This window comes from Ptiloglossa arizonensis, chromosome 3 (genome assembly GCF_051014685.1).
Source record: "Ptiloglossa arizonensis isolate GNS036 chromosome 3, iyPtiAriz1_principal, whole genome shotgun sequence".
NCBI classification, from domain to species: domain Eukaryota; kingdom Metazoa; phylum Arthropoda; class Insecta; order Hymenoptera; family Colletidae; genus Ptiloglossa; species Ptiloglossa arizonensis.
The window spans coordinates 9,948,682-9,964,474 of record NC_135050.1 but is presented as its reverse complement, the minus strand read 5'-3'; the positions used below and the strand labels follow the sequence as shown (position 1 = coordinate 9,964,474).

At 35.4% G+C, this 15,793-nt stretch overlaps 1 protein-coding gene across 2 annotated transcripts in view; it reads right to left on the bottom strand.

Moving 5' to 3' along the window:
• Positions 1-80: 80 nt before the first annotated feature.
• Tup (LIM1_Isl and LIM2_Isl domain-containing protein tup) overlaps positions 81-15,793 on the bottom strand; it is a 69,621-nt gene continuing 53,908 nt past the window's right edge. For both annotated transcript variants that reach the window (XM_076306958.1, XM_076306957.1), the window contains 3 exons: positions 7,608-7,909; positions 6,487-6,693; positions 81-5,860 (listed from right to left, as the gene is read on the bottom strand). In XM_076306958.1, coding sequence (XP_076163073.1) covers positions 5,624-5,860; positions 6,487-6,693; positions 7,608-7,909 — 746 coding nt within the window. In that variant the 3' untranslated portion in view covers positions 81-5,623. The remainder of the gene's footprint in view (positions 5,861-6,486; positions 6,694-7,607; positions 7,910-15,793) is intronic.

Genomic DNA, 15,793 nt, shown 5'->3' with positions numbered 1-15,793 from the left:
AGCTCTGAAAGACGTTTCAGATTAAATTAGCAATAAGAAATGGGTGTTCGAAGAAAGGTTTCACTAAAAATTAATTGACAGACGTTTAATTGGACAATTTATTACGTGTGCGCCAGTATAGAAATGTCATACAAATTCGAAGACTTTCTGAATAGATTACGAAAACGTTAGGTTTACGGTGTTCTCGTTTTTATACATGTATGTACATTACAAGAGGAACGATGTGGAACGATTCTATACAAACATCTAAACGAATCACCACTAAAACGAACCATCAATTAGCGACAGCGAAACTTGGGGGAAGATTATTATGTACAATTCAGTGCGTTCCGTGTTTACGTGACGCTCCGCACACTTTGGTATTAATTAAATGTACATACATATGTACCTGCGTTTACATTACGACTTATAACGTTGATTGGGAATAACGTGTGATCGTCGATATTACTTCTTTATTCTTTAAATGTGACTCCGCTATTCGTGTATCAATATTATGAGTTAACTGCGCCTCTCGATATATTGTGGCCCGGATTTACAGAGCACACAATAATATTTACAGTGTTACAAGATAGGCATTTAGTACTTTGTTCTCAGAAACGCAGCTGGCAATCAGAGTTGGACCTTTTTTTTTTTTACTTTTTATTATCTGATGGACAAATAACACGAAGTCTAAATGTATTTGGAAGTAATATAAACGTGGATTGGTATTATGAAATGTTTTAACAAGTGTGTAGAATTTTTAGAATATTTCTACTGATTGAAACAAAGATGCTTGTCACTGACAAGAAAACTTTGGTCATTCAAAAATTTCGATTTTTTAAAACGTTATAGGTTTGCAAGGGACCTTTAGAGAGGTATCGGGTAATTTTGTTATTAGCTATAATTCTTTAGGTTCTTCTTAAAGGTAAATAGGTGTTTCTCTATTTTACTATATATTTTTAAAACTGTAGTAGGTGTAAAAATCTGATGGATATACAAATTTAACGGTTTCTATGCTTAAAGCTATGCAATGAAATTGATATGAAATTAATTATGCAATATTTGACACTTTGAACACATTATCTATTATTAAATAATTGTTTTTATCAAACATATTTTTTGACGATGTAAATTGACAATTACGTGACAATCGAGTCTAAACAATTCTCTTATCGATGCACGTAACTACAACGCGATTGGTAACCATTCCGTTGCAAAAGTGTTGTTACATAGTGTTTGTCATAGAGAATAAAAATGGTGTAAAATGATGCAGAGAATGTTCTTAATATATCAATTACATTGTTACAATTTTCAAGTATGGTCGTTTCGTCTTCGAATCCTCGGTGAATTACTTTGTATTGAATTATTTTCGATACAAATACTAAAAGTATGAAAGAAGATAATCTTAATGAAAATGATTTTACGTTAGAATTGTACGATAGCCGAGACGAAGAAGGGAAAAGTGCCCTTCGAAGTGAATTTCATGTATCACGAGCAAGAGAAATAATCGATTTAAATAATTGCACTTGATAAAAAAATATTACTCGAAAACTGATAATGCATCGTTCGGGGTGCAACGGTGTAAATATTTTTCAACACGACAGGAAGTTCAAAATGTTTTGAAATAATGGTGGTGGAGCATTTTTTTTCGTTTGAACAAAATATTTTGATCCATTCAACTGTATACATGGTTTTGTAAAGCATAAGAAATCATTAAGTGCTTGTATCGTAATTATTTTTATATATTTAGTGTAGTTTTAAAATTCATAGGGAGAAGAACCGAATTGTAGCTGTTAAAAAAAAAAAATTGCCCGATACTTCTCTTGAGGTCCCTTACAAATTTATAAAATTAAAAAACATCGAAATTTTCGAATTACCGTAATTCCTTTAACAGTCACATTTAACGCGGGGCTTCAGTTGTAAGGTATTAGTTTGATTCTGTGATAGGCTTGGTCAATAATTTCAGTTTGATTCCGTGTGAAGTGGTCATTTTTCTTTTCTCGTGGTAATATGTCACAATTTAATTGCTATCAAGTTTTTTTTAATGTAGTAAACGATAAAAAGTCTCTCAGCAGATTGAGTAACTTGTATTTGAATGATTTTATTGTAATGCTGGAAGTTATAAGCTATTTAATTAATAATATTAATATTTCGTATTAAATTGAAACAGGAAATGTTTTGAAGAATTTCTGCAAGATTTGAAATAAAAATTTTTAATGCAAAATCAACTTTTGCATGATATGTACATAACTCTCAAGAAAATTGGAGATCGACGTGATTACGAGAGTAGAAAATTAAACTTAAACTTTCTTTTTAAGCGTACATTTGATTATGAATTTGTTGGAGACATATTACACTTATTATTAGACACTGTCAAATTTGTTTAGAATGAGAAAAAATGTCATCATTACATTAAAATGAATGAAGACGTTCTATGTAATTTCAGAAGTTAATTTTGGATTTAAATATCTGTACATAAGGTCTATTGAACCCTTCTATGGCTACAAATCTATACATACCTGCAATGAATATTATAAGCGATTGTTTTGTGCCAAGGGGATTAAAATATTTAATTTACTGTGTCTTAATAATTTTTAATTACAAAAATTATTAATATAATTGAAAACATAATGTTGAGTTACTGCATATGTAAATAATATTGTAGTTACCAGTATTGGATAATGAAGAGTAAAAAGGACCTTGAAGTGGTATTCTGTGGAAAATAAGTAAAAACATAATGAAATAATATTCGAAAGTACAGATAAAACGTTGGATGTAAATTATTGGAAGTTGAAGAGGGGCTTTTCGAAATAATAGAAATGTCTTATCTTCTTGTAAAGTTAAACCGTCACAGAAAGGTTATCCTTCACTTACAAGTAAAACTTTGTTCAAATAAATATTTTATTTACCACGAACGAACACATATTATTACTGTTTTGATTTCGGTTTTTTTTCCTTTTTTTTTTTATACACAAATTTACCCAATTCAGCCGACGAAATTGTGACATAGTTCTCCCCTTTTTTCCACTTTCTCTGTCCTGATAATAAAAACGCTCTTTGGTTGTTTCAACGAGTTGAAAAGAAACACGAGAATACCAAAGATTCTCGAAAGCGCAAACGATACAAAATAGAATTGAATTATCATTAATTTTCGACGAAATCGCTAAATTTTAAGTGCCAAACAGAATTTAAAACGCAATCACAATCTCTTTTAATTAATTTGTTCAACTTCAATACGTTAATATTGATCCTCTAATAACTTTAATTATTAAAACAACACTATTTTCTCGGAAGATTATTGAAAACTTATTTGTATAACTGTTTTTCTTATTCTGGGTCGATCTAAACAAAATTTCGCTATATTTATTGCACCCCTTCACTCGTAAATATTCACTGAAACTTAACGAACATTGACCAAACGATTCAATTACTTTTTTAAATTGTTAATTAATTAATTAATTGCTATTTTTTATTTTTTATAATCAATACACAATTAATGTACCTGTTACTTTTCTTACGGAATTATTTAATTATTTGTATCAATTTCTTTAACAATTTCAGTGTACGAGGGTGAATTTCGCTTAAAAATATCGCCATAGCGTCAAACTATCTTCATAAATATTCAAATCAATTGTCATTTTCATTTTTCATCGTGTACATTCGGCAAATTATAATAATTTTGTGAAATTAAAATTTTTCCCGGTAAATTTTCGTCTTTTAACGTTAACTCGTAATTACTAATTTAATTAAATTTCATTCTGCTCGTTTCTTCAGCTGGTATTACCATGACAAATTCGATCGTCGATTGTTTGATAAATCATTAGACATATTCTGTTGTTGTTGGGAGCTGATAAGAATGAATCTGAGATACATACCATGAGATGAAGGAAACGCTTCTCGACTTTGCCGTGACAGCTTGAAGGACAGGCAGTCGTTTCAGGAAATTGAGCGCTGTTATCTATCACTGACTTGCTCGTCTTTTGAGTACGTCGGGATCGTGTATGAGACACTCAAAGCGAGTGAGAAACAGGATTTGTGCTCGCAGTTATAGAGAGTGATGGGGGATATTATGGGGCAACTAGAAGGACGGGATTGTAACTGACAATGAATCGAGACAACGAGCAGACCATTACTATGACTGCTTATGTTTATTCAATAGCGTTTTGCGCGTGCATAGAGGTCAATGTTTTGACTAATAGTCATTTCTTGTCAGCTTCCTACAGTTCCTGAGACATCGACTGATATATTCGTAATTAATCGAGTTTCTTTTGTTCACGATACAAATTTGCGAAACATCGAGCACGACGCTTATAGTCTGGCAAAATAATATGTCTAAATAATCGTCAACTTTTATTCACTCCAAAGTACGATCGGACGTGTCTTTTTCTTTTCGCAGTTCTTATTATAATTTTTAATTATTTCTTTCAATCTAACGACGGCGATTTTTGAATCGTTGCTTCGATTCTTCGTTATTTAAGCTCTTGTTCCTGCAAATGATTTTCCTTTTCACGATTCCTTTCTTTTTCAATCCAAAATGTTAACGTTTCTTAACCCTTTCGCGCAGAAACTACTTTTAGTGTCTGTCTCAAATTAAGATATTAATTTCGTTTTAATAGATATATTGAAGAAGAACGTAACGAGGTTTGAAAGAAAGAAAAAAAAAAATGTAAATCCTAAAGTTAGATTTTTAATAGTTATTCGAAACTCTCTTGGCGATGAGCATTAAATAGGACGACATTAACGTTCAATATCTTGATGGAGAAATATTTTATGAACTCAAAATTTAATCGGTGATAAATATTACAAGCCAATTGAAACACAATAAAATGTTACGAAATCGTAATACACTTTTTTGAAAATGTTTTTATACCGTGTTAAAGTAATGCCATATTATTAGGATAATAAATGTAGCTTTGAGTCGCATCGAAGTACTTTGTTATTTAAAATAATCAAACTGTTAAGATGTATAAAAAGATTATAAATTATTATTAGAATATTTGTTGGATTGTCATTCATGAAATAATTATTTTATACGTTCTATACCGTTATGCTAATCCACGTTTTGTGGGGCCGAATACATAATATTTTACTCTTAAATACACATTTAAATATTAGTTTACAACTATAAATATACTATGCAAATAATTTATGCAAATATAATTTGAAGGTGTACCCGTCAGAAATTTGAATTTTCAAAATATTAAAGTTCATCAAAGGGAGCTAGACACCTCTTTTGCGAACGGTTAAAATTCAATGTATACGTTTTCCTAGAAAGTACGCAGAAAACGTTATTTTCGTTTCATTAAAAATTGCAACGTCACTGTAAAATAAGAGTTCATAGTTCTATATTAAAAATCTGATTCGTTCCACGGTTGGGTTGCTCTGCAATAACAAACCACGATGGTTTCGTGACTAAAAGGGATAATTTCTCGATTAAACATTGTACACGGTTGTGTTAAGCACGAAAGGGTCAAGCTATCATTCAGAAAATGCTGCATGTTTCCAAAGCAGCAATTCATCGTCCTGTGTCAGTTATTCATTTCACCCTATGTGTTCTCGCAGACTACTATTCTCTTCAAGCACTTGTTAAAAGAAGACCACGAAGAAAGCGGACACTCTTTCGTTCTGGCCATACTGCACAACACTATGGACTTCCTGTATCGTGGTGAAGAGAGTCACTGTCACTTTCGAGATAGGTTACGTAGCTATCTGTGCTGTCGGGATGCTGTCCCATGTCCGGACCACCGCTGCCAGGGTGATGTGGACCAGGCGGTGGCAGAGGACCGCCACCCCCGCCGCCTCCTCCGTCGTTCATAGGTCCACCGAGCATACCTGGCGGTGGCAATTGAGGTGGTCCACCGTGAAGATCGTAGCCGTGCATCTGAGAAGAAAATTACACAAATTTTTCGCAATTCTTTACGGGGGAAAGCTTGTTATTCCGCGCGTTAACCGTGAGTTGATTAAAAAATGGAGACTCAGTATTGGTGAAAATTTCAGATGAGGTGACTCGAGTAACGTTGAACTCAGTTTTATTTTTTATTTTTCTTTTCAGAAGTGTCAATCACTTATTCGTTACAGGTCAATGTCTCACGAAGATAGAGCAGCGCGTCTACTTTGGCGTTATCTTACGAAGATACAGATGTAGCACGTCTGCTGTAGTCGAGATACCTCGTGAAGATAAAGTAGTGTGTTTACTGTAGTCGATATCTCACGAAGATACAGCAGTACATCTATTGCAATCAATATCTTACGAAGTTGCAATGGTACATGCCTGAAATTATTCATCCCTTTTTCTTAATATTAAAGCACGACGATGAATTTTTGATACATCTTCACAGATTCCTGAGATAACGACTTGTAACAGGATACACGGCTCACCCTGTACGCATTTAACCCGTTTATTGCACTCTTAGTCCCAACGAGGGTATACCCATCTCTGTTTCTCAATTCGTAATTGCAACTGGTAGTTTTGAAATTGCTAAAAGATTAGCAAACGTAATTAATTACCTGTGACACCAAATGGTGGAACGAGGGATTGTTGGGGTCTAGCCTGTCCAAATCAGTGTGAAGAGCAAAGTCCGAAAGGGCTTTCCACGGTGGTTGATAAGCTTGTACTTCGAGTGGCGTCATTCCTATGGAACTCTCGTGTCTCACAGGACTACTGGCTACCATAGGAATTCCGTGCATTCCTCCGAAGCCTAGTTTACGACCGTCCTGTAATAAGAGAGCATCTCCAAACATTAAATTGTTACTCAAAATGCGAACATCTATTTAGGTCTGCGTGAAAAGTTTCGTCGTTTCTCGTATTTACATTTCACGATGTTACAACACGAAGAACGAATAATACGATTCATTTACGATGCAATGTCCATTGTTCGTGTATTTCATATGTATAGTTCATATTTCTTATCCGAAACTATTCGAAGACTGCATCTCTGATTTCGTTCTTAACATTCGAATTTTGTATCGTTTATAAAATATTGCAACGCACGAAATAGCTGATTATTCATTCGATGGTATTCAGTTGGCGTTGCATCAAGAGATAATAGGTGGACAATTACACTTCAACCCTAATTGTACACAGTCGATCTTTAATCGTGATGCTTAATGTGTCCAATTATTGGCATTATTACCTTCCGTGAAACATTTTAATAAACTATACTCACGATAGACCATTACAAACTTATGATCATCGTTCCCTGAGATGGACCTCAGACTTTGTGCTGGCTTTGTCTAAACTAAAGTCCAGCCAGCGTGTGCCATCTGATACTTTTCGAAAGAAGTGAGATTATGAACGAATAATAGGAATCGACGAAGAATTCAGTCCATGCGGACATCTAAACCAGAGTTTCTAAACGCAGAACTTTTATTTCGGTTGTAAGATAATAAGCAAAAGCAATATTCCCTTGCCAACTGATCGTGAATCCACTCCTGTTCGATTACAGATCACAGGGAGAGATATTCACTCCTTGCAGATTGAGTCTTCCGGTATTGTATCGTTCGCGTATAGTCGTTTAGACATTGTTGTTTAACAATGTTCCTTAAATCCGTGCCAACGCGTAGAATTTGAAACAATCCTCAACCAACCGAGCGCCTAGCAAGTAGTGAATCTCAAAGTCTGTACCAACCTTCTCCTGCATTTGTTGCTTCATGGCGATCGTCTTTTTTTTGTCCTTGCATCGTTTGTTCTGGAACCATACCCTGATCACGCGCGGACTGAGACCCGTCATTTCCACCAGTTGCTCCTTCATCAATGCGTCCGGTCGCGGATTGGCTGCGTAACAAGTTCTCAGGGTGTGTAACTGCTTCTCATTTAGAACTGTGCGAACTCTGGTTGGCTTTCCGTCAGAACCGCCGCTGCTTTTATGACTGCCCGATCCTCGATTCCCACCCACGCTGGCTTTGTGCGATCCACTTTCGGACCCTGAATCTGCGGACCAACGATTAAAGTAGGATCATTTCTGCATTAGCCTTTCGAGATTCGATTTGAACTCGGACCATGTCGACGTTAGATCGGAAACTCGAAGTTTCGATATGTTTCTACAGCGCATAACCGACAGAGAGACTAATAGTTGGACATTGATCGGTAGCGAGATCAAGTCTGAGATACATCTACAAATCTACATCGTTTGATTCGATTTGATTTGATTTGATTTGGATTTACTTTTTTTGATTATTAACTGTTTAGGGCGGAACGTGTCCTCGATGAAACGATGTAGTGAGATCAAGTTTGAGATACATCTACAAATCTACATCGTTTGATTCGGATTGATTTGATTTGATTTGATTTGGATTTACTTTTTTTGATTATTAACTGGTTAGGGTGGAACGTGTCCTTGATCAAACGATGTAGCGAGATCAAGTTTGAGATACATCTACAAATCTACATCGTTTGATTCGATTTGATTTGATTTGATTTGGATTTACTTTTTTTAATTATTAACTGGTTAGGGCGGAACGCGTCCTCGATGATTTCATTGAATTCGATCGGAACGAGCAACTGTCTGCAGTGTATTGGGTTTTTTTTTTTTATATTCAAAAACAACAGGGTTGTTTTGATCGGTAGCTCGAATTAGAGAACCTCTCGGTGTAGAAGAGTTTAAGTACACATGCGTTCGTCTCTAAATTTGATCTCGTTTGTAAACCGTTGGGTTTATTCTCTACATTTTGTGGCAATTCAAACGTCTGTGCCATTGTTGTCAACTCTATAGACTTTTTCATAGATCTACGGATCTTTTATCTTGTCTACGGATCTATGAATTTTAAACTAACGTCAACAGAATTGTAATACTTTTAAACATCGAATTGAGATTGAAAATGGATACAAGTAGCGACTCGGACGACCAACATAGTCGAACAGAAACATCTCCAGGTGAAAAACGAAAACTAGTTCGCTATAAATAAAAATATTGCTCCTTATGGGAAAAAGGAGAAAGGTTTGAAAGTTGATCAAGAAACGGATGTTGAAACAGATACTGAAGGTTGGTTTCTTGGTTTTCTAAAAATTTGTATCCAAAGGGTGATATGCAAGTATATCGAAGACAATAATTTAATGCGGTAATGCTTTAAATAATATAGTAGTCTCCGGTTATTTTATGAAATTGGTGTTATCGATGATAGCAGTATTACTAGATTCTTCAATAAGTTTTGTCGTTCGATAAAACTTATTGAACAGTATAGTACTAGGTTGCTCAATAAGTTTTATCGAACGACAAAACTTATTGAACAATCTATTACTATTCCATGAATCGATCATTTTTATCTGTAGTTTTTCAGTTCCTTAGCAGTAAGAGTTGTCTAGCTCTTCGTTGTCAAGTAAAGCGAATGCACTTCCATTATCAAAGTTCTACAACTGTTTCACTCTTTTAGTCATATTTAATGGACAATTAACGATATCGATAATCCAAAGAATATTTGCGAGGTGTTTTATATTCTGTCGAAGCATGGAAAAATGAATTTTTCTAGAATACGAGACTTGCCAACCTCCAGCTTTTAAAGTAGACCAGTGTACAAAGTAAAAGTAGCATTGGATCTCGAAGAATGAAACGACGATCCAGTTCTGTATCGAGACTTCCTAAAATTCTGACCAAAAAAAGAAAAAAAAAAGACAATCCGTAGTTCGCACTCCGTTTGAATAGATCTAATCTCCCAATGCGATATCTAAACAAGAAAATCTAGTGTAAAAGAGTGCGAGACAAAGCGTATACAAACAAGACCGTTTAAACAGGTTTGAGAAACCTACGCTACGAATGCCTCCCGGTGTTACGCTACTTACAAATTTTTACATCGGTTCAACAAGAACTTATACTCATTTCACCTTTCGGTAAAATAACAACGAAGAATAATCGCCGTAGCCGAAAATTAGCACTGCACAAATGGGAATTCCGTTGTTTTCGTGGGGAGCGGTTGTTACCCGTGGCTGATTCGCTTCTTATTTGGAAGTAAGCTGACTTCTCGTGGAATAGCAACGCGACTAAATCAGGAGAATGCAGAGTAGAATGTCCGGCTACGACTGTCGTCTCAACCGGTCCTGCGAAACGTTCTTTGCCGGCTAATGGGAGATCCGGATAGTGGTCCAACATGGCGGATGTAGAACGCAAAGACGAACGCCTGCTGGCTATTCGAGAGGCCAAAGACAATATTGTCGATGAGCAAACTTTGACCGCGATTCTGTGATCGGCGCCGAGCCCAAAAAGGAACATCGAAGACGTCTTGGAGAGCGTTTCCGTGGGATCGGATCGAACGTGATCCACGACCGTTTGCAATACCGACGCTGCTTGGATTCCAATTGCTTATGTAAAATTATTCTCGTATCTTGTTCATTCGCTTTAAACGAGGTCGTACGGAAATCGATATGAATTTTATATCATTCTGGATTCACCTTGTATAGTAATGTAATGAAACTTCTGTTATATACATTGTCCAAAATAAAAGGGAAACATGGCTGGCGGTTCGGACGAGGAAAAGTAGTTTTCGGTTGATAGATTGTTTTATTTAGGTAAAATAATATTTATATCAATGACACTAGTGGAGAGGTACGATACGAAGGTATGGGTTATTGAAAAATTTTCAGCTCCAATTTGACCGTACTTTGAGATGGAGTTTTGTATTTTGGTAATTTGTAGACATCTCTTCACTTTTAACGTGAAATCATCCGAATGACTTCTCATCTCGATTCAAGCTCGTAGAGACTACGAGCGTGTATCGAGGTGGATCATGGTTATCGTATGTACCTCGTTTGAAGATAAGCCGGCGAGTATTCTAGGTGGTTCCATTAAACAAAGGTTCTAAAAATTGTTATTATAGATGTCGGTAGAATTTTACTAAGGCTTTTCTAGTATTAATTTCTTTGAGAAATGTTAACCTGTCTCTTACTGGAGGCGATATACTTGTAATTCATCAATGAGTTTGAGAAAAATTTGAAAGTTTCGGTCAACTTATGAACTAACCTAAATAACTTTACCAGTATCGCGCGATACGAGTGTGTATGAAGTGTGAAAAGAGTGAGAGGTAATTTCTTTGGTGTCTAAAAAATTGGCACTATTTTTAAATTAGGAAGAGATCGAAGCAACAACGTCGATGACCTTGAAACATCGAGGAAAATGATTTTCAGAAGAATAAGCGAATGACAAGAGAATTAAGAATTCTTACCTAATTGTGCTTATTGTTCCATTTTTTATCAGAATTCTTTAGGAGGACATTGCAAAAATAATTAAACATTTTCCTCGATGATTTTCCATTACACATATCCCGTTTTTGTTGCGACTATTTTTCTTCTTTCTATGTATTGGGTTGTTCGGAAAGTCATTTCATTTTTTTTTTTTTAGTGAAAATGAAACCACGATTTTTTTAGAGTGTACAAACACTTTATTAAATTATATATTCTCCATTTTGGAAAACGAAATGACTTTCCGAACGATCCAATAAATTCCAAGTGAAGGGAAGAAACGTGTTTCCGCCAAAAAAGAAATTAAATAGTTTCGCGACAATGTATTTTATTACAAATTATTTCCATCCTCGCGCTTTTAACGTTCGTTAATTGCCACCGAATGAACCGACAAGAATCGCAATGTATTCCCACCGAATCTTTCTACTATTCAGGAAATATTAAAAAAGGATCAGAATTTTTAGTTTCAGTTCCCTGCGGTCGGTCGCATCGATCAGCGAAGGAGCACTCGAACGAACAGAAAAAGAAGAGTCACAAACCTTTCGGGCACATTTTAGCCGACCAAACAGCAAAACCTGTTGAGCGTCGAATTTCATTAACTCCCAATTAACGAGTAATAAGTAACTCGTGCCACGATAAGGATCCAGTTTCCTTGGCGGCGTCCTTCGAAAGGATTTGGTGGCAGCACGAAATCGAATGTTTGCGGATGCTAAGACGAACAAGCTTATTTTTACGTCCTGACTATTAGGGTGTTCTAGAAAATATTTCGCGGTTTTACTTCGCTTCTTGTTATTTTTAAACCGTCCATCAAAATTATACGTATCGATATATCGGAAAGCTCTTATTGTACTAATTGTGAAAGTTCAATTGAAAGATTTTCATCGCTACTCTTCACGTTGTATATTATATTAAATATTAAATAGACTTATACATTTAGGAACTGTAACGAATTGAACTAATTAGCATAGTTACGTTGGTTAGTTATTGTCCTTTGTTATTTTCAATATTATATCGTCCATCATTTTCTATCGATTCAACAATTTCTTTACGGTGTATTGTTCTTTGTTCAATTTCATCAATTATAGGAGCAATTTATTTTATTACAATTTTGAATATAAAAAGTATTAATTTCAATTACGACAAAATACCTTTGCTTTCACGATCAGTAATAATTACAACCATTCCGTCATTAATATTATTATCATTACTACTATTATTTATTTTCATTTCTTTTAAAGCGATTTAGTTCTCCAGAGCAACGCCACTTTTCAAAACTAAATATATTATTCTAATTATTTATCTATCACACTCACACAAATATATTCACTCTACGGTAAGATGAGATTTTCATACATAATTGCTTATTATGTTGCTTCCGTAGAGGACAGAAGCAAATGGTCGTAATAATTGTAATTATTAATGGTTGTAATAATTTATTTACCACGAACAACGAAACGTCTAATTAAACGATCTCCCGATGACAAAAGTTCAACGTAGTTTAAATAATCCGATGGAAATGGTCGAATCGTCAAAAATGCTTCAAACGATCGCGTCTTGTAATAATTTATATACCACGAACAACGAAACGTCTAATTAAACGATCTCCCGATGACGAAAGTTCGACGTAGTTTAAATAATCTGATGGAAATGGTCGAATCGTCAAAAATGCTTCAAACGATTATGTCTTGTAATAATTTATCTACCACGTACAACGAAACGTCTAATTAAACGATCATCCGATGACGAAAGTTCGACGTAGTTTAAATAATCTGATAGAAATGGTCGAATCGTCAAATATGCTTCAAACGATCGCGTCTTGTAATAATTTATCTACCACGTACAACGAAACGTCTAATTAAACGATCATCCGATGACGAAAGTTCGACGTAGTTTAAATAATCCGATAGAAATGGTCGAATCGTCAAATATGCTTCAAACGATCGCGTCTTGTAATAATTTATCTACCACGAACAACGAAACGTCTAATCAAACGATCTTTGGATGACGAAAGTTCGACGTAGTTTAAATAATCCGCTGGAAATGTCGTTTAGTTTCGATTAGTTTCGCAAGATTACTAATAAACGTTGAGAATTTTCGAAAAGCAAATTGGACACCGGTGTAGTCGAATCGTGACGCGAAATGGCACGCACATACGTGATTTTCATAGCTGGTCCCCCCATTAGGTTGGGTAAGAAGGAAGCGACTTCCGAAAAGGAGAAAAAAAATGAATAAACTTTCATAGAGAAAAAGACGAAATGAAAGGGATCGTGCGTAGTTATGTGCCACGGTAGTTGGCAGAGAGGTGCTACATTTGACACCTCGGCGCCTCTGTAAAGAGTTGTCAAACCAGTGCCGTCACCGGTCTGTGGTCCGTGCTGTCGTGAATCGGGAAAAAGATGTTTAGGCGCAACAATTTCCATAAGGAAGCCAAGTGACAAACACCATAGAAAATATGCGGGTCGCGCGCGACTCTACAAAATTGTTTACGCGAGAATTAGGAGGGACGTATTCCAGCTAGCCCCTGTGTCACGTACTATACGATTTTCAATTATCACCAATTAACTCACGCCGTGACACGTCGTTAGACCGTCCGTCTAAATGTACGGTGAATAAAAAAAATATTCGGATGCCGGGAATATGTTTGGATTTACCGTTTCGTCATTTAATCGTCTCACTTGGAGTAAATTCGTTTCCCGCGAGGACACTCGATACGTTTGACCGGAATATTTTTATCGTCTAACAAATAGAATTCGTTGTAGACGTAATTTACAAGTACTGCTTTGCAATAAATATCCAGTGAAAGGGTAACCAATTATTAACCATTGCGTTACAACGATATTCAAGCGGTATTGAAAATACGATGACGTACAGTGTGCATAAAATATGTGCAGAATTTGAATACTTTTGCCAGCGTAACCGGTTTGTTTGAAAAAGTGTCTTGAATGTTCGAGTACGGTAGATATTATTTATTTTTAAGTAGGTGCTACGGGCTTCCACGTATGGGCTTCTTAACCGATAAAACACCGATAAATTAACAATAAAAACTTTCTTACGATTTGTACGAATCACCTTGTACACGTTAATTATACTTCTTAATTTGAATACTTATCAGGGTAAATTTCGACTTACCTTTCTTTTCGCACAAATCGATCAATTCGTTCTATATGTTTCACGTCACGCGTCGTTACTTTTAAACTCATTGTTGTACAAAAATTATACTTCACGAAAGTACATTAGGTGCAATGATATACACCGAGAGACCTTTGTTCCAACGAAATAATGAAACGGAGAAATTACGGTATAATTATTACAAATAATTTCTTTTTATTTTTAGAAGTTATCTTTTTCTGCGAAGAGAAATTCTGATCAGGGAAACAAGACCGAAACGTCGAAATAATATTCTTCGATTGTTCGGTATCGTATTGCTTGGATCGATTACTACCCTATTTATGTGGTATTTAACGTATTCAATATTAACGAATTCTAAATATAATTTAACAACACTGTGATTACCCGGAGCAATATTTGACGACTTTTCGCGTTTCGCGTGTAAATTTCACTGTACACGCAATATAATATGACGCAAACACGTGTAATTAAATTATCATGAACGAAAGCCTCATTAGACATTTAATCCAAGCTATCCAGTGTGTTCACGTATTAGGACGGCTGGCTCGAAGAACACTAATCCCGTGTAATCCCGCTGCGTAGGAGAGACCTGGTCAAGCCTTCCAGGTCTTAACGGCTTCAATTATCAACACCTAATTATGACCCGAGATCCTAACACAATACCGTTATGTCAAAAGAGCCCTTTGAGCTTCCCCTCGAGCGGATATCCTTTTGCAAATTTGCCCTTTGTGTTCCGATAGTCTGTGTCCAGACAATTTAATCCAGAAGTAACTGGCGTTCATTCGACGCCGCGATAAAAGTCATCAGATACTGTCATTCAATTGTGCCTTGTTTCATGAAACGAGAACTACTAATACTGCTACTTCAGCTGCTACTATTACCATTACTGAGGAATTTAATCCTCGAAGTGAGATGTCGAAGAAAATGAATCTGGATAAGATTCGTGAACTTTGACGAAGTTTCTTTTATTTTTCATATAAGTGTTATGATAAATTTTTAAGTTATTGTACTTTGTAGATTGTTCGAATAGTGCAATAGTCTAGCACTTAGCTTAGTACGATACAGTAAAATTGCTAACCAACAATATTCAGATGAAATTCTATGTTAGAGTTTTTCCAAACGTGACAACACGACTGTCGTAAGAAACCTTATAAAATAATTCAGTGTCTGTAGTTGAGAGATAATAAATTAAAATAATCCCGAGAGCTACGTAATCCTTTGTACATTTTGACTCATTCTTGACTCATTCTTGACTTTTGCAATTACCTCTCAGTCGTATTTCTCAGTTGGAAACACCCCTGTGCAGTAATTTCTGCTTTCAAGTGACGAACTGTCAGTTCGCTCGAAAGCGGTATAGTTAGTGAGTTTTATCTTTCTTTTTAAATCAGGGATTTGAGTGAATTGCCTAACGAGGAATGTGAACAGAATGCACTAAAAGTGAGCGAAATAGAACAAAATAAATATGTGTTGGGAACAAAATAAATATTTTTATATGTGCGATTGTATCTGTACGATAGT